Genomic DNA, 21,097 nt, shown 5'->3' with positions numbered 1-21,097 from the left:
GCGACAGGTGTGGGGTTGGCTCCAGGAAGGAGTGTGGATGCAGAGCCTGGAGGGAGGGGAGGCCCGCACACCAGACTCCTGTGACAGGGTCCGCGATGGTGTGCCTTTCTCGCCCCTGCGCATTTTCGGCAACGGGCAGACACATACCCTCAGAATTTGTACGAGTTTCTGGGCTTTCCTGGTTTGCTCTTTTGTCTGCTTGCATCAGTGTTTTGTGGACATTAATAGAACGTGAGTGAGTAGTAAGGTCGGAAGGAGCTGCTGTCACGTGTCTGGACTCATGGCGGACTGGCACGCGGGGGGCAGTTTGGCCCTCACGCGCTCAGCTCATTACAGACGTGCATGGTCCTCACGCCGAACAGACCCCTGGGAGGTGAATTCCTGAGCCACGTGGGATATTTTTGGGTCCTCTCTGAGTTTGAGTTGTGAGGTTGCTTTTCTCGAAAGGTGCTCTTTCCCTTAAATCATGAAATTGTGTCACGCTCTATCTTCTTGTGTCCCAAAGCAACGTTGGCCCAGAAACCCAAAACAGGATCTCCATCGCCATCGAGCCCGCCCAGCTGCTGAAAGGGGACATCATGGTGAGTGCACGGCCTGTCCCTCCTCCTTGGTGAAGCCCGTGGGAAGCGTGGCTGGTGGCCTCGACTTTAAGGCATTTGCCTTACTTTCTGAGGAAAGCTGTTTTACTAGAAGGGGCAGAAGGAATCGAGAGGACCACTCGCTGTGTGCTCTCCGAAATGCGAGTCTTAGCTCGGCCACTGCGCTTCCGAGGGTCCCCATCCCCCGACCACATGTGTGATCTCGCGTGTCCTTAGTGGCCCCCGCATGAAATCCAGCTGGTGTATCATAGCTTGGTGAATGCTGTCTGTGGTGATTCCTCCAGATAATTTCAATCCCAAGGGGTGCTGTGTTCTTGGGTGAGATTAGCTGTTACGTTTTTGCCTTTTGTCTGTCTTGAATATAGAAAAAATCGTACATCTAAAATAATTTTAGAGGAATTTGGCATACAGGAAATTTGGAGGCCCCTAGGCCTTCCCACACGCACAGAAGTGTCTCTAGGGCCTGGGGGGGACCTGTGACAAATTGGTAGATGGAGATTCTTATTAATTTCCCTTAAACATTTGGATTTCAAAACCTTTTGCCGATGGTTGGCCCATCCTGAATTCTCATGAAAGTCAGGTCAGTGGGGTCCAGTGGGGTCATGAAGGTTGGTGTCCTGGGTGACGATGTCACCCCGCTGTGTTCGGCCCACAGTGGGGGAGCCTGCTGTCCCTGCGAGAGGGCTCTGTGGGTGCATTTCACAAACAGCACGTCCCTCGTCCCTGAGAACCTCGAGACGAAGGGGGCTGGTGTCCTCAGGCCACGGGTAGCAGAGCTGAGGTGTAGGGGGCAGATATATTCTTCAACGCATATACTCACTGTGTTGCACTGTCCCCAGGGAGAAGGGTTTCTCTTCTAGGATGTTCTGTAGAGCAGCTCCCAGCCTCCTCCCTTTGATCAGGAGACTGAGAGGGAGAGGGGAGGGTGTGGCTCTGCATTTCGCCCGGGTGGCCCCTGTGACGCCTCTCCCAGGACTCGATTTTTGGCCAACGGGCTGAGCTGTTATTGGGCACCTACTGTATGCTGGACACCCCCCGGGGCTGCACATGGCTGAGGCTTGACTCTGCCCACAGCTCCGTGCAGTGGGTCTAGTATTCCAGCTTTAAAAAGGAGACCAAGGGACCCAGAGAGGCCAAGAGAGGCTGGCAGGGATGCTGATAGGACGTGCACCCAGGTCCCCATGGCCTGGCAGGCGCCTCTGGAGGTGACGTCTCTAGGATGGGTGCTCGCTGTTGTGAGGACCCTAGGGAGGTGGCCAAAGCCCCGAGATGTGGGAGGCGACTCTCAAGCATGAGGGAGCCTCCCTCCACCCCCCGATTATGGGCTGGTGGCTGCAGGGTCTTTGTGAGGCCAGACTGGGGTGGCCAGTCCAGCGGCTGGGGCCCTCATCCCCTCCTCCTCCCCTCTCCTCCCTCCTTCCTTCTCCCCTCCCCTTCCCTCCCTCCCTCCTTCCTTCCTTACCAGGAATTTATTTACGCAACTGTCCTGTTTTGAATGTTTCGAGCTTTCTGGGTCTCTGTGGGGCCCTAGCACAGGAAGGAAGGGAGGGACAGGGTGACATCTTTGTCCCGGAGGAGCCCAGTGGGGGCAGCGGACCTTCTGTGGGAGAGGGATCCCAGGATGGGCCATGCTGGGTGAGGCGGGCAGGCGGGTGGCTGCAGGCGGAAGGGACTTCTGGGGGGGTGCAGGCACTGGACTGGGAGCTTGAAGCCCCCTTTTGCTAAGTGAGGACCTCCACAGGGTTAGGGGGTGAGGGCCACTGGTGAGCCGGGGTGGGGGGTGGCTTGGCCTGGGGGCTGCTACGACCTCCCCCCGGGAAGCCCCACTCTCCTGCAGGCCCCAGCCCGCCTGCCTGTGTCTGGCCCACCCCTTGAAGTCCGGGCAAGTGTCAGGAGCAGGCCAGCTGCTCTGCGGTCCAAGCAGGTGGCCTAGGAGCATTCGGAGGGGACCCTGTGTGGCCCTCGGGAGCTGGGCAGTGGGTCCCGGAGGGGAGGTGGGAGGGGGGCGGGTGGGAGGCCCTGGCACTCGAGCTTGCACTCAGTGTCCTCGTGCTGGGGCCAGGAGCCAGCCCTGGGCACGCAGCGAGCTTGCTACGCGCTGCCCCTCCAGCCGGAAGTCGTCCTGTGTGTTTGGGACGCTGTTGCCCACGCTGTGTTCGGACGCGGAGGATGCCTCTGGGCACCCACTGCCGCATGACGGGTGCCTGTCACCACGTGTACGAGGCCCACGCGGTTCTCAGGTCTACCTAGAGGTGGATTCGGTCGAGTGTCTGGGAGGGGGCTCTGGCATCTGGCTCTTCCCAGGGCCTCCTTTGCTAGGGCAGGAAGTCCAAAAGGGTGATGCGATGGCCCTTCTCGGGAAAATTTGTTCCCAGCTCGCACTTGTGAGGCATCTGAGGTGTGGATGGAGGTGTGGGCCACCTGGGTCCCCATGGCGAGAAGGCCTGGCTGGACCGGGGGCTGGGATAGTCCTGAGCGGGCTCTGCCTCTGACAGCACGGCCGTCGGAGCTCATGGGTCCTTGAGGCTCTGTGCTGCATGGCCTACAGACTGCATCACTGGGGGGTCAGGCCCACAGTCACAGGGAACAGAGGACGAATGGCAGTGAGAACCTGTGTGGGGGACTCGTGGGGACGAAACGCGGGCATTAGGAGGTGGGAGGATGTGCATGGGGCAGGCTAACCCCAGGAGCGTGGGGGCCTGTCTGGGGTTCCTTTCACCCCTCTGTGCTTCACCTCGGAGCCTGGAGCACAGGTGGAACAGATGGGGAGGGAAAGACGAGGGGACAAGGCTGTGCTGGTCCAGGGTCTTCCGCCTCCCAAGCCTTCTGGATCTGAGACTCCTGCCTCCTGTCCCCCTGGCCTCTGGCCACCATGCAGAGACCCTGCCCTGCAGATCCCTCTGTCTTTGCCAGAGGCTTCCCTTCCCCCGGCCTCCAGCTTGAAGCCTACTGTGCTCCTGGCGGTCCCTCAGAGCCTGGCAGGCCCCTTGCCTGGCTCAGCTGCTGACCTCTGGCTTTCACCAACTTCAGTGCGCCCCCTGGCCCTCGTGTCCCCTGCAGGTCCAAGCTGCCCCTTGCTCACGTGCGTGCGCCTGGGCCCCAGGTCCCTCCCCGTGTGTCCGCCAGCCCTCCAGCGTCCCCCGTGCTGGTTTCTGGGACATCCCCCATCTCCCCCAGACGCCAAGTGTGCACTTGCTGTCTGCCCCACATGTCATCAGTGATGGGAGATTGTGCACCTAGATGTGTCCCGAACCCCACTGCGGAGAGCAGCCGCCCGCGTGTCCTCCGCCCAGGGCTGCCGCCGCGAGTCTCCAGAGCCATGGTCTACACCGTGTCACTCCGTCTGAGCACGGCGGTACTGTGTTAGCCCAGTGTCCTCCCAGGGGAGAGGGGTCTGAGGGCTTCCAGGTCCCTTGATATTTTGTCCTGAGAGGCTGTGCTATATGTCACGTTCTGCAGGTGACCCGACGTCCCTTTCCTCTGGGTCCCCCCGCCCCCGGCATGTGTGGACTGTCTGTGCTGCCTCTTTCCGGCTGTCCTGCGATTTGTCATCTATAGGCGCCCCTGTGAGCGTCCCTCGAGAATGCCAGGCCCTCCGGGCAGGGCCGGCAACTTGTCCATTCTCTCCAGAGCCGGTTGCTCTGCATGTCTGTGGGGGTGGCCCCCATGCCCAGCATGCCACCACCGTCCCCACCTCACAGTCCCGGCCCACGCCTGAGGCAGAAGTCCCTGGCTCTGACCACGGCCCCGTGTCTCCACTGCGGGCCGTCTCCTGAGCCTGGTCCTGGGGCCACCGGCCTCCTGGATGAGCGGGGGCAGCGGCCCAAGGGGCCCCGGGCGGTCGAGGCTGAAGCGACTGTGCATGAGTGGCTGCGGAACAGGGTGGCGCTGGCGCTCAGGCGTCCCGTGGCTGCGGGTCTCGGGGTGAACACTTTGTGCCGCGCAGGCACCCCGTCTGCGGGTTTCTGTTTCTGCCAGAAAAGCTGGCAGAGAAGATCTCTTGGCTGGTTTCATGGGGGATGCTCGCCGCGATAACACCACCCCCTTCCCGCACCTTTGTGCTTTCCTACCCCAGAGTATTTTTAGGGTTGGACGATTGTTTGATTTATGCTTCCTGTGTTTACCCTTCATTTCTGTACACGCTGCACTTTCCACCACGTTATCAGATGGAAGGAGGACGATGCGGGTTGGAGCCAGGAAGGCGTATTTTTCCATCGCACGGGGCGATGTGTCCTGGTGCCGATCACAGAAATGACTCCCCGAGGGGTTCAGTTCAGTGATCTGTCTCGAGAAACCTGAAAGGAGCTCGAGCCTCTTGCGTTAGTTTCCCAGCTAGCCCTTGTTTATTTATTTTTAAAGATTTATTTATTTGAGAGAGAGCACAAGCAGGGGGAGCGGCAGGCAGAGGCAGAGGGAGAAGCAGACTCCCCGCTGAGCAGAGAGCCCGAAGTGGGCTCGGTCCAGGACCCTACGATCATGACCTGAGCTGAAGGCCCTGATCCCTCCTGAGGCCTCTCCTGAGTGTGCAGATGGCTGTCTCCTCCCCGTGTTCTCACGTGGTCATCCCTCCGTGCGTGTCGGTGTCCTGATGTCATCTTCTTTCAAGACCCCAGCCTGAGTGGAGCAGGACCCATCCTGGTGGCTTTGCTGACCTTAGTCACCTTTTAGTAAGAATCCTGTCTCCAAATACAGGCCCGTTTTGAGGTCCTGGGGGGTTAGGCCCCAGCATTTGAATTTGGGGGGGACATGATCCAGCCCATAACACCCGTGTTCGGTAAGCAAACCTATCCCAGCAAGAGGAGCGGTGACATCAAGTCCTGCTGGTCATCGGGCACCTGCTGATGGGTCACCGTGTGGGCACATTCACTGCTGGCATGTGCCCGCGGGACAGGAAAGGGAACCGCACACAGATCCCGCTCCCGAGAGTTACGTTCCTGCTGTGGCTGGCATGAGTGGGCGCGTGACTCACGCGTGCAGGGCAGAGTGGAAGATCCTGGGGTTGAGAAGACCCTGGGTCTTCAGAGGAGAAGCTGACCCAGAGGATGGTTGGGGTCTCGCCGACGCTCGGGTCATAATCTGTGGGGTCCACGTCATGCTGCCGCTCTGAACCCCAGGGCTCTGGATCCCCCCGAAATCCACTCGGGGGTCATCATGGGAGGAAGCTGCTGCAGGACGTTCCCTGACGTAGGCAGAGCGTCCCAGAGTGGCGTAAGCCACCTCGGCTCCCCCGCGCAAGTGGCCCTGGCCTCCCGCATCCAGCCTCTCCCGTCTCCGCCCCTCACTGCTGCCATGGGGTGGCCCCACGCGCCCCTCTGCAGAGTCAGCCCGCGGGCGAACCTCACCTCCAGGGAGCGGCGCGTGGGGAATAGCGTATGGGGCCTTTGCTCATAGAGCCCCAGATACGCAGGCATTGTTCCTCCTCAGGAATTTGGCAACAGTGGTGACTTGGAAAGGATCCCGAGGAGCAGAGAGGGCTCTTATGGGTTTACCACCAACAGCAGCAGAGGGTTCTCTCTGGGTTCTCCCGGGTTTGCTCTGGAAGGGGGAGGTCGCTCCCAGGGCTGGCTCCCTGCCCTGCGTCATCATCCTTCTAGAAGGCAGCTCGTCCTCTGCGTGCTCCCATCCATTTTGCTGGGTGTGTGCACAGATGGACTCGCCCCTTTCCTCACCCGGGGTGTGATGTTGAGATCCATGAGCCGAGACAGGGTCGGCTTCCCCTTGCGGGAAGTCAGGTTGCGTGGGCTCAGACAAGCTGGGGACCTGCTGGGGACCGTGGGTCTCCGTTGTCGTCCCCTCAATGCGGGGGCTCGTGGGTGGTGCTGTTCCTGGTGAGGCCCAGGCAGCATCCGCCTGCCGTCTGACCCCCTGAACACGGCCAGCCCACCCCCCCTTGCCCTCCCTCTGCACCCCGACCCCCCCCACCTCCCAGGCCCGCCCCTTCTATAGGGCAGGGTCTCAGGTGCTCAGTAAACACACGTCCTCGGGGAGGAGGGCAGAACCTTCGTGCGCGGCCAGGCCGTTATGTAAGCTCGCTAAGGAATGCTGTGGGCGCAGACGCAGCAGGAGCCTGGCGGGGGTCCAGGTGCTTGATGGGCTTGTAAACACTTTCCCGTCCGGCGTGCCTGGTCTTGCTGTCTCCGCAGTGCAAACCGTGTGGCCACTTACATTTTGTCCTCGTGGTTGCGAGGCTCTGTGACCTCGTTCCTGTGACCCGGCTTTTCAACGGAGGGGACGCCTGCTCAGGGAGCCGCTGCAAACACAGCACCGCCGTCGATGCCCTCCTGCCAAGGGCATTCTGGAACATCCTTCGCTCCCTCTGTGGACTGTGCTCCTTTGCCAGGTGGTTGGCCCAGACCTCCGTGGGCCCATCCCCGTGCTACCTGGTGACTTCCTATGCGCACACCTTTCTCCTGTCCTGTGCCAACACTCTCCCGCACCTGGGCTGGGTCTCAGTCCATCCCGTGGTCCTAGCTCCACGGTGGCTGTGCGTTCGTTTGTGGCCGGTACCTGCTGACCTCTCCATGCCTTTGGACAGGAATTCCGCTCTTCTGAAGTCAGGGTTAGCGTTGGCCGATGTGGGGGTTTGGACTTACGAGGGTTACCTTGCAAAGTTTTCCGTCTCTTCCGTGTGTGGTTGTAGCTCGTGCTCCGAGGACGCACATTCCTTGCGGCCTGTGCAGACAGCCACGCGGCCACCAGCAAAGGGGGTCGGAAGGGGGTGGCTCTGTTTTCTGATGGGGCGCATGGAGCTTTCTGTGCCATTCATATTAAGCAGGGGGAGTTGGGATGATGTGGGGGGAGGTGGCCCTGGGGCGGCAGGGAGGGGAGGGTGACACCTGTGGGCTGACCTCTGACCTGGGCACCTGCTGCGTCCTCAGGCTTCGACCCCTTGGTCCAAGGTGCTGTCCTCTTGCCTTGCAGCGTTAGGATTGGGCAGAGCTGTTAGCGTCCGCACCAGCTGGATCAGAACTCGTTTGAGTGGGCGTTCTGTCACCCACGGGAGCGCCAGCTGTGTGTGCGGTGTGCGCTGTGGGGTACTGAGGCCCGGGCGGGCTGTGCTCCCAAGTGCTGACCGCTCAGTCCCCCTGAGGGCCCGGACGGGTTTTTATGCAACGCTAAGAAGGCAAGGCCGAGCGAAGGTGTCTGGGTCGTTGCATTAGGACTGAAAGAAGCGGGGGTGCCCGCGGACCTTCGCACTGGGGTCCTTCCCTCTGACGCCCCCCTCTCCAGAGGCCTCTGACCCCTGACAATATAACAGACGGTTCGGGCATTCAGGCTCGTCCATCGGGTTGACACAGAGTGAAGGTTTAATCCTCGTGACGGAATCGCGGGGTCCCTGCTCAAACACCCTTTGTGCCCTCGGAGAAACCCACGTCCCTGCCGAGCACCTTCCCCAGCCCCAAGCGTTCCCGGCGAGTTGTGGCGTTCACGTCACGCCCATGTGCCCCACTGTGGCTTTGGGGACAGCCTGCGATGGACAGATGTCCTTCCCTTCCTGCAGAGCCCAGGCTGCAGCCCCTTGAATTGTTTCAGACGCCTGTGTTCTAAAGTCTGAATGTGGAGGATGGCCGTATTCTAGAGACTCGCCGATGCCAAGGGGAAGTTACAGACCTCGGTCCCTGTAATCTTTACGAGGGGCTGTCAGTACGTTAGATCTCAGTGGGGGCATTTGGGGCACTCTTGTCAAGCAGCTACTGATGGTTCTTTCCACCGAGTGTAGAGGGAGATTCTGGCCTCTGGCGAGGCTCCCGGATGGTGGGTCGATCCCATCTCAGGGTCGGAGCGGCCGTGTGGGTGGCGGCTGCCTGGACCTCGTGTACGGTCGCCCCTGTGGTCTGTGTCTTCAGGACACACCTGGCGTCCGTTCCCGAGGTGGGCAGCTGGGCTGCAGGGGCGGCGGGCGCCACCCCATCTGCGGGAAGAGGAGCTCAGTGTGCAGCAAACGGAGGTGTGTGGGGAGACTTGGGGGGTCAGCCGGCATGCTTGTGAGAATTCCACGCGCACCCCGTGGGAGAGCGTGCGTCTGCGCCGGTTTCCTGCTCTGTATCAGTGGGGTTGGTCACTCCTCCGTTCTGAGCCCTCGTCCTGGGAACAAGCAGGAGTTTGCAGACCCTAGAGTCACACTTGGCCTGGGGAGGTGACTGTGTCCCAGGGAGATTGGCAGCTGGCAGCCTGGGGAGGGCGACCCCCACCCTGACCCTCCGTTGCCCCAGAGCGTGGTGACCTCTGCTGCCACCGCTTCCTGGCACTTGGAGGGGCTGGGATTTGTGGCTCTGAGCCACACTGTGTGTAGAGCAGCTGTGATGAGTCATGGTGAGCCGCAGAGGGAGCCCCGGGGGTCCCTGCGGAAGGTGGGGCCGGCCTGGGGGTGCCAGGTGGGGATGAGCTGTCCCTTAGGAGCCAGCTGCAGGATGAGCCTCTTCACTGGGGGTGGGAGGAAGGCCCCCAGAGAGAGGACTGTGGTCGGGGTGCTGGTCTACCCAGCACCTGCTGTGCCCCCAGGGTCCCCCAGGGTCCTGTGCACAGACCCTGGCACCCACGCTTGGCAGGGCCGCTCCTTATTGTGATGTGACCGTGGAAGCTGGGCTGCCACCCACTGGATGGAGCTCCTGGTAGTGTTGCTTCAAGCCTTGGTTCCCCCTTGGCATTTAGGAAGTTTGGAGAACCAGACTGGCATGAGCCCGGACCCCTCTTCTCCCCATGTCGCCCTCACACGTCAGGTGCAGTCCTGTCCTCCTGGAGAGATGGGGGCCCCAGGGCCCCGTGCCCTCCTGGAGGGGTCTCCTCTATGGTCTGGGTGGGTCAGCGGGGTCAGCGTAGGTGAGGGCTTGCAGGGTGGGGAGGCACACACAGCATGTTCTGGAAGGAAGCCCAGAGGCTGGCTTTCGGTTGGGCCCCACTGAGAGGTCAGAGACCCCACGCAGATGCGGAGGAGACCCTGGGCTGAGGGTCCTTTTGCTGTTGAAAGCACACGGCAGGTTTCCCATCCCTCCAGAACTCTTGCTGGCTGGCTGCCGATGCTCTGGGCAGGGAGGCCAGGCCTGAGTCTGGGGCCCGCGTTCCTACCAGCCAGCCCAGGCGTGTTTGTCAACACCAAACACTCCCCAGACGGGCTATTTACATTTTTTCATGTATTTATCAGACCGTTTCCTTGCAGATAGCACAAAGGTAAACAACCCCAGATTCTGCCCAGAGGGCACATTTCCCGGGGGCGCCTGGGGCTTGAGTGTCCCTTTGTGGGAGCGTCTCTCTGGGGAGCCACATGGAACCTTGCGCTGGGGCATTCTGCATCGCTGGTCTGGACCCAGCACGAGCGTCAGCTTCTCGTTGACTTTTCTGCTGCACCAGATGTTGAAAGCCCATCTTTGCCTAGAAAAGTCGTTTTTGTGAGCGAGGCTGCCTCTGAGAGCCCCTGGCCTCCAGCCTCCCTCCCCGAAGGGCACGCTCAGTGGAGAAGACCAGCCGCCCGCACTCAGCTTGTCTGAGAGCAGAATCCAGCCTGCTTCTGGCCTTGGGCCCCTGGGGACCCTGGAAAGGAGCCCCTCCCCAGCTGTGGCCGGGGGAGGGAAGGGGGGTGGTGAGGGTCCTCTCCTGCGAGCCCTCCCCGCGGCCCCTGTGTTCACTTACCCCCTTGGCAGTGAAGGCCCCCGTAAAGATGGGAGATGGCACTCAGGGTCCCTGACTGCCCGCCCTTCCCCGATACTGCCGAGTCCCCAGAGGAGTGCTTCTACCGTGCACGTCAGCACATCACCCCAGAGGCGTGAGCCGCACCCAGGGACCCAGTGCACCCCCAGCCCTGGGGCTGCGGTGCCACAGCCTGGGTTCGAATCTCCCCCGTGGTGATTCTGGGGGCGGGTCTCAAATGAGCATCCAGGACATGGGACAACCTGGCTCGGGGATGTAAATGCCGGGGCCTCATCCCCCTATCCCCTCCCTCTGACTCTCCCTCCCCGCCGTGTTCCCCTCACTCTTTAAATCCTAGCCCACACATAATCATTTGGCATACCGCAGACGGTAACGGCCAGCTACTTCTCTTGTGAAAACAGAAAGGTTTTAAGTTGAAACATGGAGAATTCAGACAAAGGGAGAATCCTCTCCATAGGGTGTTCTTAGAAGCTGGGGAAAACGGGGCCATGGGACTCCATCCCGCAGACCTTCTCCGAACCAAGTTCACGTGCGTTGGTCTGACGACCGAAGCCGTGCCCTTTCCGAACGTAGGTCCCGCGGGAGCACCAAAGCAGTGGTGATGTTCGCAGCGCATCCACAGGGCTGGAGACCCTCAGGGAGGCCGGCCGGCCTGTGGCCAGTCAAGAACCCCTCCCGCTCAACAGCTGGCCTTTGGCCTTCCCCTCTCCACACCAGGTCAAGTGCTACCACAAGAAGTACCGCTCGGCCACCCGCGATGTGATTTTCCGCCTGCAGTTTCACACGGGGGCTGTTCAGGGCTACGGACTTGTGTTCGGGAAGCAGGATCTAGACAACGCGAGCCAAGGTGAGGGCCGGCCGGTGGCGGGGATGTGGTGGGCAGTGGGGCGCCGTGGGCTGCAGGTCCTTGTTCATTTCCACCCCCATTCACCCCACGTCCCGTGCGCCGCACCTGCTCACAGCTCAGTACTGGTCTCCCAGAATGCTGAGCCGTGGTCCAGAGAACATTCCAGAGAAGCAGCGGAACTTCACTGCCGCGGGGGTGTGGGCGCTGTCCCGGCCGGGTTGGAAGAACAACGTTCATCTGTGCTTTTTGGTTCTGCCTCTCTGAACTTGACGTGTGATTTCTTTCTCAGATGACCGTTTTCCTGATAATGGCAAGATTGAGTTGCTTTTCTCTGCCACTCCCGAGAAGATTCAAGGTAGGCCGAGTGCTGATCGCGGGGCACGGTGCTCACCCAGCGGGGTAGTGTGTCCCATGGCGTCTCCATCCAGTCTCCTGCCTTTGTGCATGTCGGGAAGTTGTCACGGCAGTTATTTCGATAGTAGGCTCTCTTTCAGGGGGTGGGTGGTGGCTTGGAGACAGCAGGGCCTGGCTGCATCAGTAAGACCCCAGAAATGGGGAGACTTTTGTCCAAGGAATGGCCTGGACCCTGTCCCTGGAGATCTGTCCCTCAGTCCAGGAGATTGTGCTGAATGTTTCCTTCTCCCCCGACAAAGAATCGAATGTTTTTGAAGAAGATTAGAAGTACACTCAACTGCAAATATTTATGTGCAAAGTAGATTTTCCTTTCTTCTAAAAATACTCTGAAAGAGAAATCTGCTTTTTTATCATCAAGGTGAATGGTTCTTTCTTACAGTGAGATCCATATACGTGAACGTTTTCATTCAGCTGTCATTGCTGGGGAAAGTAGTCCCCTTCCTTCTGAGGTCCGTGCCCTCATTCAGTTAACGGTTAAGGGCATGGTTTGTAAAGTCAGAACCCCACTGGCTTTCCCGGAGTGTCGGCAGGTGGGCGCGTGGGTCTGGGAGCCCGGAGTGGCCGGAGCACCAGCGTCCCCTCTGCTTCCTGCCAAGCAGACTCTGGTCTCGTCCAGAGTTCAGAACAGGGCACGCCGGCTGTGACCGCCGCCAGGCTTGTGGGAGCAGGCGTGTGGGTCTTGGCGCTGGCTGCCGGCACTCACGCCTGGCGTGCCCGTGCCTCGTCATCCGGGCTGGCGCACGGCAGCGTGCCTGGGCCGTGATGGACACCTCCTCCCACGCAGGGTGTGAACACTTGCGCAATGACCACGGAGTGATCGTGGACTTCAACACCGCAGACCCTCTGATCCGCTGGGACTCCTACGAGAGCCTGAGTGCCGGTGGAGAAGGTACGTCCGGCCGCCGCCGCCTGGGGCTGGGGGGATTGGGGAAGGCAACCTGCTCATGGTCTGCTTGGAGGCCAGAAACCCTGCCTTCTTTCGGGGCCCAGAGGCCCCCCACCGGCGCTGTGAGTTTGGGGGAGCCTGTGAGAAGCAGGCTTGGGGAATTTGGGTGGCGTATCTGGCACAGCCGTGCCGGTCCTGCACCCTGGAGCTCCCTCGGCCGGAATGCTTGTCTGCATGTTGCCAAGGACCGTTTTCCATCTTCCTCCCCGGCTTCACGATCGTGTGGGGGAGCGCCAAGTGTCGGCTCTCCTGGGTCCCTGGGCCGCGGGTGTTGGTCTTGCTGAGGTTGCTGTGACCCTGGCGTGCCCGCTTCATGGGCTCGTGGGACCACCCCACCTAACGCGTTCACCCACGGGACGGACAGCTCGGGCCCCGGGTACCCTCACGATGGGAGAGAGGGTCTGTCAGGCTTCCCCAGAGAAGCCACCTCACGCGGGTCCGAGGAGGGTGGGGGCTTCTCCCCGACCGGCAGGAGCGCTGTCAACCACCCCATAGTGGGGCCTGATTTGGGAGAGGAAACCAAAATGCTCCTTGCCAAATTGGTTTCATCTGATGCACACTATTCCGAAGCAGATGTTGGGGAGAGAATACTCAAGCCTGACCTCATGGGTCGCGAGGCCTGCAGAGTCTCCAGGGAGGGGCATCTTGTGTGCGTGTGGACGAGCAGTTCCCCTGTCTTCATGGGGGCCAGTCACGCCTCTCCTCCCGGGCTGGGGTCCTGGCGGGTAGTGGGGGGCCAGCTGCTATCTCCGCAGCATGTGGGGTGCGCCCTGTCCCGAGCTGAGAGCCGTGGGGGACACACAGCATAGGGGACATGCTGCTAGAAGCCTCACTTACACTGTCCTGTTTCATCCTTACAAGAACCCAGGACAGACACATAGGCAGCGGTTCCCGAGACACCGGCCAGGGGCCCCGTCAGCGATTACAGGTGCAGCTGGCTTGGGGTCATGGGTCTGAGATCACACAGGGCAGACTGGGGGAAGGACGACTCACGTCCCATCCTGCTGACCCCAAAGCCCCTCGGTGCAAACCTCGTTCCTACAGTGAACACCCCTGCACTCACTGGTGCCCAGGCCACATGAGGCCTACGGAGAACAGAGTCTGGTTGGGCAGCGTGAGCAGAAAGAGCTTTGTTAGGGGCGCTGGGTGCCGGGCAGGTGTCATCGTCTTCTGCACCGGGCTGGCCGGTCTGAGGCGCTGCTCCCTGGACAGGTGGGGCAGCCCCGCGCATGCCTGGGACAGGGACCAGTCAGGTGCCTCCTCTCCGCCGCTGTGCTTCTCCACCCCCTGTTGGTTTTGTTCCTTATTAACAATGCCTTACTGGACTGGGCTGTGAGCACGCCTCTCGTGCAAGGGGGTGGTGGCCGGAACTTGGGGATAGGCTTCTCCAGGGAAGCAGGTGGGCCAGTGGCGGGGGGTGGGGGCGGCCCGCAACGTTCTTTTGAGAGGCCTGGCCCAGGAGCAGTGGGAGGGTGTTGCCGGCCTTGTGGGACTGCCATCCCCCTATTCTCAGGTCGCTGAAGTAGTGAACACTGGCCTTTGCTCCCGGGGTGGGGATTACGGAGTCAGGGTCTTCTGAACCTCGTGTCATGGCATTTTTGTAAGCCTGTCAGTGCGTAACTTCATCACAGCTGTACTTCTGTCTCAAGACACCAGGTTTAATCTGTGTGGTTGATGCTGCGAGCCCCTGGCCGGCAGCATTGAACTCAGGCACGAGCAGAGCGTCTCTGATGCATGCATTTTCCCCATAAGGCATGTCGCAGCCTTCTGCTTAGGGACACCAGACAGCCCTTCAGGACTACCCTTGGGGGTCATTTTAAACAGCAAAAACACCAACAAACAGCAGAGCAAGGCCAAAAGTGGGACATGTAGCAGGACTGGAGGATGCGTGTTTATGGTGTGGGAGCTGGGAACGTGCATGTGGGACGGCTCCGAATTGGGGCCCCTCTGAGCACCGCAGTGAGTGACCACGAAGATGCCACGTGCTGATTTGGAGTTAGAGGGTACAATTCTGGGTGAGGAGTTGAATTTGTAGACGTGGGGTCAGAATAACGGTGATCCGACTCTACTTGAGTTTTTTTTTATTTTGAAATCCGTCTCATTTCTTCCGAGTCTCCTGTGGGGCCGTGCCCTTTGGGCCTGGGGACCAGGACGGTCCCATCCACGGGGAATGTGGGTCGCCCAGGTGCGCCTCCTGCCTTTCCACGTGAACTGCGTGGCCTTGAACCAGTCACTTGACTTCTCTGTGCCCTTCCCTGCTCTGCACAGGGAGTAGTCATCCAGCCAGAGCTGCTGAGTGGACGTGGTCCGTGCACCCCCGAGCAGTCCTGCAGGTCACAGGGCCCTGTAACGGTGTTGTCACCTCCTCTCGAGCCCGGAGCCTGGGGAGGACCTGGCCTAGCATGGGGTCGGTGAAGGTTGTGGACCCCCGAGGTGGCTGTGGGAGGGCACGTGGCTCCCATCTTTCCGTGCGGTGTTGGACAGCCACTGCGGTGGGGCGCAACCGGGGTGCACCAGGGCCGGGGGTGGCGGCCTGCGGTGCCCTAGACCCTGGTGACTTTCCTGTCACTGTCACGCTGATGTTGCTCAGTGATATGCGAGTGCACCGTCCCCAAATGTCACCGAGTGTCACACGGAGAGGACTGCCCTGGGAGGAGTCCCTGAGTTTGGAGCGTCGCCCCCCCACAGAGGTCAATTACGGTGGATCTCAGTGCCGGTAGCTGCAAGGGCCTCTCTGCGGGCGGGTGGCGGGGTGGAGAGGATTGCGGTCCTGCTGCCCTGTCCATAGGGGGACGAAGGGGTCTCTGCTCGTTTCTGAGCCTCCATTTCCCCACCTGTAAAATGGGCTGTTTCAATGAGATCACCCAGAGATCCCCTCCCCCTCCGCACGCTCGTTCTTATCATCGCACACATGATCCACCTGCCTTGGAGGTCTGGTGCCCCTCGTGTGGGCCAGGCTGGTGCTCTGGGGGGAGCTCAGGGAGAGAAGGACCAGCTGGCCGTCTGGTGGGGGAGGGGTGTGTGTGTGTGTGTGTGTGTGTGTGTCTGTGTGTGTGTGTCTGTGTGTGTGTGTCTGTGTGTGTCTGTGTGTGTGTCTGTGTGTGTGTGTGTGTGTGTGTGTGTGTGTGTCTGTGTGTGTGTGTCTGTGTGTGTGTGTCTGCAGACAGATGTACTACATGGGTGTGTTCACAAGCGTCTGTGTGTGTATGGTGTGTCTGCAGACAGATATATGCGTGTGTACATGAGTGTCTGTGAGCCGTGCGTGTGTACGTGTGTCTGCATGCAGTTGTGTACGTAGGCGTCTGTGTGTGTGTACGTGTGTCTGCATACACTTACACGCGTGTGTACATGAGCATCTGTTAGCCGTGCATGTGTACGTGTGTCTGCATGTGGTTACACACATGTGTACATGAGCATCTGTGAGCCGTGTGTGTGTACGTGTGTCTGCATACACTTACATACGTGTGTACACGAGCGTCTGTGAGCCGTGCGTGTGTGTGGGATCTGTCCGTGCGCCCACCTGCCTCCCCGAGCAGTCTCCGTAGGAGGTTCCAGGTGCCGTGACTGGAGTGCGGGCCGGAAAGTAGGAAAGTGTCTGAGAGACGCTGCTGCTCAGCCTGTCCCTTGGTGAGAGTCACCGAGGATGTGGCCCCTGCAGGCAGGGCTGCGGGAGGGCGTGGGGGGGCGCAGGCCCTGTGACCCTGCCGGAGCAGCAGACACCGGAGAAAGGGAGGGGAGGCCTGTCCTATCCGGAAGGGCTGTCGTGCGGAGACTGCTTTCCTCCGGATGACGAGCCACCTGGCCGGAGGGCCCAGGAAGATGACGCGGGGGTGCCCTGAGAGCCGTGGGGGGTCGGCCAGGGGGCTGCCAACAAGAACAGATGGGGCCTGACTCGGGGTGACTCTGGGTGGTCAGTGGGGGTGGCCTACCCAGGAGGTAGATGAATAAGACTGCACCAGATTCGACCCTGGGGTGAGGGGCAGGGAAGCTTCCAGTATAGCCCACGGGTGACATGAAGCTTTAATGTGCACCTTGACCACCAAGTTCCTGGCCTTGACCCACCGGTGAGTTTCTGGCCACAGGAAGAACTTTGCTGACGCTTGAGTGCACAGATGGGGCCGCTGCACCCCGGGTTTGGTCTGTGCCGCTGCAGGTCGAGGGCTCATCAGCAACGCCCCCCGGCTCGGACGTGGCCCCCAGGCGACCACAGCAGATTCCTGGCACCGTCCCAGTACAATGGGGTCCTGTTGCCCCGCATGCAGGACGCTGGCGCTGCTGGTCAGGAGGCGTCTGGCCACGGGGTGTGCGGAGCTGGCCAGGGAGCAGCGCCATTCACGTTCCTGATCCAGTGGCAACACTCGGGCTGTATCAAAAGTGTATTTGAAGCTTTCCTACTCGAAACTGTGGTTCCGTTTTAAAGTTTGGAAACCAAAGCAAGCTTTGGATGTTCAAACACTTAGCAGAAGGAGGGCCCGCTGGAATCCGGCAGAAGAGTCGGCAGTGGGGGCTCTGCTCCGTGCCAGGTGGGGGGGGGGGCTCCTCATCNCCCGCTGAGCTCCCAGGGCCGGGGCGCCTCGTCGCTGTGTACCCAGCCAGCAGCGTCCCTTCACTGCTCACCCGCAGCCGAGCCCCTGGAAGCACCCCTCGCTTCCACAGCTCAAGAGTGCGCCGGGGTAAGGCGGACAGTGTCTGCCCCTGGGCGTCCCGCTCGGACCTGGGAAAGCACCTGCCCTTCACACTCCTGACTTTTATGGCCTCCAGCCCCCAGCTCACCTTTCAGGGGTGATTCTGGGACCCCAAGAGTTAATCCCCCCTGGAGAGCAGGCAGCAGTTGGGAAGGAGGGCTTATCTTATCTGAAATACAAGAGTCTCACTCTCGGTGCTAAGAACCATAAACACGTCCTTCGGGTGTCAACTTAAAACCGGATTGGATCCTGTCATGAGAGTGTGATGTTGGAGGCAGTTTAATGAGTGATGGACCGGCCTGAGCTATCTTGTCCCTCAGAGCCCGTGGATTTTCTAGCCCAAGTGACATCTGATAAAGTGCCTCAGAATTCACGTCTGGATAAGTCTGTACACATTAACTCACGCAAATGCCGCTGGGACGGCCGAGCACATTGAGGGGCTTTGCCAGAAACAGACAGCGGGCATGGTCGCAGAGGGTCAGCTTGATCTGGCTGGGGTCCTCGGCCCCCACCCCCCAGAGCCTTGGACCTGGGTCAGTGTCCCGTGCACGCGGACGGGTCTGAAGGTGGGAGCGTGTTGGCGTTACCACATCTCCTGGAGCTTTCCAGAGTCAGGCACGCGCACCTGCACCTTCCTCCACCTTCCTCCTGCTGTCTGTGACTGGGGGGCATCATGCCCGCCCATGGATGGCTGCACCTGCTGACACAGTCACCGGCGCCCTGCCTTGGGGACCAGCAGCTTAGTTGTGATTGCTGACGGGTATTCGAGAGGTCAGGGGGCCCGCTAACCTCTCAAAGGATGGCCAGGACATGTGCTACCGGGAAGGGCAAGCAACACTCTGGATGTCGAATGCCCACTCTCAGGTTGGACTGTGGCCCACTGAAGTAAGGCGGATGCCGTCCTGGGTTTTTGCGTGGGAATTGACGTCGAGCTGGTCAATGAAGGTTGAGTCATTACGCTCTCATACGTCAAATACAAAAACGCTGATAATTAAAGAAACACACCGGCCTTGGAAAAAACCTGGAAAGGGGGAGCGGCACTGCCCTGCGATCTCCTGGATGGAGTCATGAGACTTCCGCGGGCGTGTGCCGCACGGGTGCCTACCTGTGGCATGGCCATGGCTTTGTCCCCTGTCCCCCTTCTGTAAACTTGCAAACAAGCTGTTACCACACCACGTCCCCCCGATTCCTGCATGCCTTCCCTTCTGTGTGCCTCCGTTGCGTGAAGGAAATGTGCACCAGGCCCGGAGGCTGTCCCTTCGGTGTGCTCGGTGGGGAGACCTGGTCTCTCCCCCACCAGTTAGAAGAAGGGCGCCCCTTTCTCGTGTGGCTTCCACATAGGGCCTGTGGGGTCACATCTGCCACGTCCCGGACATTTCAGCAAGGCCACCCACACAGGGAAGATGGGGCGGGGCCCGGATGCACGTGTGTTTGCCTGCCCCACCCCCAGCGTGCCTGCATCCTCACGCCCCTCCCCTGGCTCCGCCCCAGGTGTTGCCAGGTAACCGGGCTCCTGCCATGCGTGATTCCTCTTGGCAGTGGTGTTGATGGGGGCAAGCGAGGGTGTCTCTGGGACAGGCTGCAGCTCCTGCAGCTCTAGGCTCTCCAGCAGGCACCTGCCCACCCATCCCCCTCCCGGGACCCTGTCTACCCACCGTCCCTCCACCTGCCTTCTGGATCTGTCAGGTGGGGGATTCTGCATGAAGTGCTAGTTGGAGACCAAGTTCTGGCATTAAAAGCTGGAAGCCATGGCCCACAGCATTGTTTTGGGACAGTGCAGGGTTGGAATCGTGTTTAAATTTCAGCAAGATTTTTACACACACAATTGCACGTAATCAGGCTTTTATTCCCAGTGCAGGTCCAAGGACAGAGGGCATGGCCGTGTCTGATTCTGTTATTGTCCTGAAAGCTGTCATCAGGGGCAGGGCCGATGGCGGGAGGGGAGGCGTGAGACAGTGTGTCTGGTCCCGGAGTTATATTTAGCACCTCCCGCCCAGACTGCAGAGCATCGGGTTTGCAAAGCTTCCAGCCGTTTCTCAGAATTGGGGTTGTTTTAGTGGCAGCTATGACCCCCTGTCAGTCATGGGAGTTGCAAGTGACCCCTCAGATTGCTCAGTGCGTGCGAGTCGGGGGAGTTCCACTGAGGGCGGTGCTCCTGCCCCCTGAACGGAGGACACACGTTCATCGGAGCAAAGCTGTGGGGTTGTCGCCTCGGTCCCTGCTTTAGGGCAGCCGTGTTCCTAGAGGGGTCCTTCTTGGTGGGGACGCCTGGCATGTAGGTGACCGGGTGGCAAGGATGTGTGCTCTAGAGAGGAGGCTGACGTCGGGTCAGTGGAGGCTGGAGGCGGGCAGGTGCGGGAGCCAGGGATCGATCCCAGTGGACAAATGAAGGCACCTCGACGGACCCCCAGGCCTGCCCCGCTCATGGCCTGGGGTCCCCTGCACACACTGGGTGCCCACCTCGCTGAACGGGCCCCAGACGGTGCTCAGCTGCCCCAGGGAAGTCTTCCTCCCAAAACTGGGAGGCAGAGACATACTTTATGTTCACCTAGCAATGGCTTGTTCACGGCCCGATAGAGCCCACAGCGTCGTGGTCCCTGGGACGTCACTACAGGAAACGGGAATCATTCAGGATCCTGGTGGAAGCGTTCTGAGGGCACTCGTGCTGTGAAAACTCACGAGGGCCTTTTTTAAACTCAGTATTGAATGTGACCCATTTGTTACCTAGAATCTATTCTCACTACCCTTAGACCACACGTCCATGGATATTTGGCCTTGATCTTGGGAATCCTGGTGAGATCTTGGTAGCGATACTTTGCCTTTGGACAAACAGCAGGCCCCAGCGAGCAAGGTGTGAGAGCAGGGAAGCTTCCTTGAAATCCTCTGTCGGGTCTGGTCATGGGCAGCCCGAAAACTTCCCCGTGGGGCGGTCTTTCTGCCTGCGCCCTGCCTGCGAGGGGCCACCCAGCCTCTTGTGCCCCCCGCCAAGTGCTTCCAGAGATCGTCGGGGAACCCACTGCGTCTTCTCTGCATGAGATATGTGACCCCGCGCACAATGTTACAGCTCCGTAGCGCTGATAGTTTCGAGGCCCGTGTAGACGCTGAGCCACACCGCTGCCTTCCAGCCAGAAATCAGCAGAGCCCCAGAGACCACGTTGTTGCCGGAGAAGTGAGCGCAGACAGCCTGCATGGCTCCGTGTCCTCGAACCCACAGGCAGGAACACTGGGATGTGGCCGCATGTTGCCCGCGGCATGAACTCCGCGAGCCAGGCGGGTGTCGTCACCACACGTTCGCGAAGGCCTGCGGCAGCTTGTTTGTAAAGCATGACACACACCCACCCTGGGCCACACACACGAGGACAGCGAGCAGCGTGGAAGGAATTCTTGCTTCTGAACACCTGACCGGTGTGCAGTTTGCGTCCATCAGAAACGGAGAGAGGAGACCCCGGGTCGGCGAGAGACCCTCTCGTCTCTTCCTCACGACCGGCTCGGCTCTGAGCTGTGCGGGCCTGGCCTCCAGGTTCTCGTCCAGCGGGAAGCTGGGAGCCCGCTCACACCCGGACGCAGAGTGGGTTTCTGCCAGGCCCCACATGCTCCGGACAACATCCAGCTCTGATGTCTTTCCTTTCCACGCGAACTCTCGGGAGAGAAAATACTAGGTGCTCAGTTAGTCACTTCTGTGACGACGGCGACAATGGTAATTGCAGTGTGGGCACAATGAGGTCCACTCCCTTGAGGGCAAATGGATTAGTCAGTGTCCTTCCCTGGCGCCAGGTCGAATAGAATTTCTGGCTCAAGAAGAGTGCATCCCTAATAAAAGGGATCTTTTTCCGGGGTGAGAGCCGGTTTGGGGGAGGGGGGCGCTGCCCTGTGTCTGCTGTCTGCCCCGTGGTGTCTTGCCTCGGGCTGACGGAGCGCGACACGGGTTAAGGGCTCTGATTGGGCTGTGCTGGTCTGTGCA

The 21,097-nt window shown here is 60.3% G+C and overlaps 1 protein-coding gene across 1 annotated transcript in view; it reads left to right on the top strand.

The window, feature by feature from the left end:
- The window catches only part of TNS3 (tensin 3), a 121,225-nt gene that overhangs the window by 24,843 nt on the left and 75,285 nt on the right, over positions 1-21,097 (top strand). The window contains exons 10-13 of the mRNA XM_040644493.1: positions 506-581; positions 10,962-11,091; positions 11,381-11,446; positions 12,290-12,394. Coding sequence (XP_040500427.1) covers positions 506-581; positions 10,962-11,091; positions 11,381-11,446; positions 12,290-12,394 — 377 coding nt within the window. The remainder of the gene's footprint in view (positions 1-505; positions 582-10,961; positions 11,092-11,380; positions 11,447-12,289; positions 12,395-21,097) is intronic.

Source organism: Ursus maritimus, unplaced genomic scaffold (assembly GCF_017311325.1).
Source record: "Ursus maritimus isolate PB19 unplaced genomic scaffold, ASM1731132v1 scaffold_3, whole genome shotgun sequence".
Lineage (NCBI taxonomy): Eukaryota > Metazoa > Chordata > Mammalia > Carnivora > Ursidae > Ursus > Ursus maritimus.
Note: the sequence above shows the minus strand (reverse complement) of the source record. Positions and strands in the feature narration are given on the sequence as shown.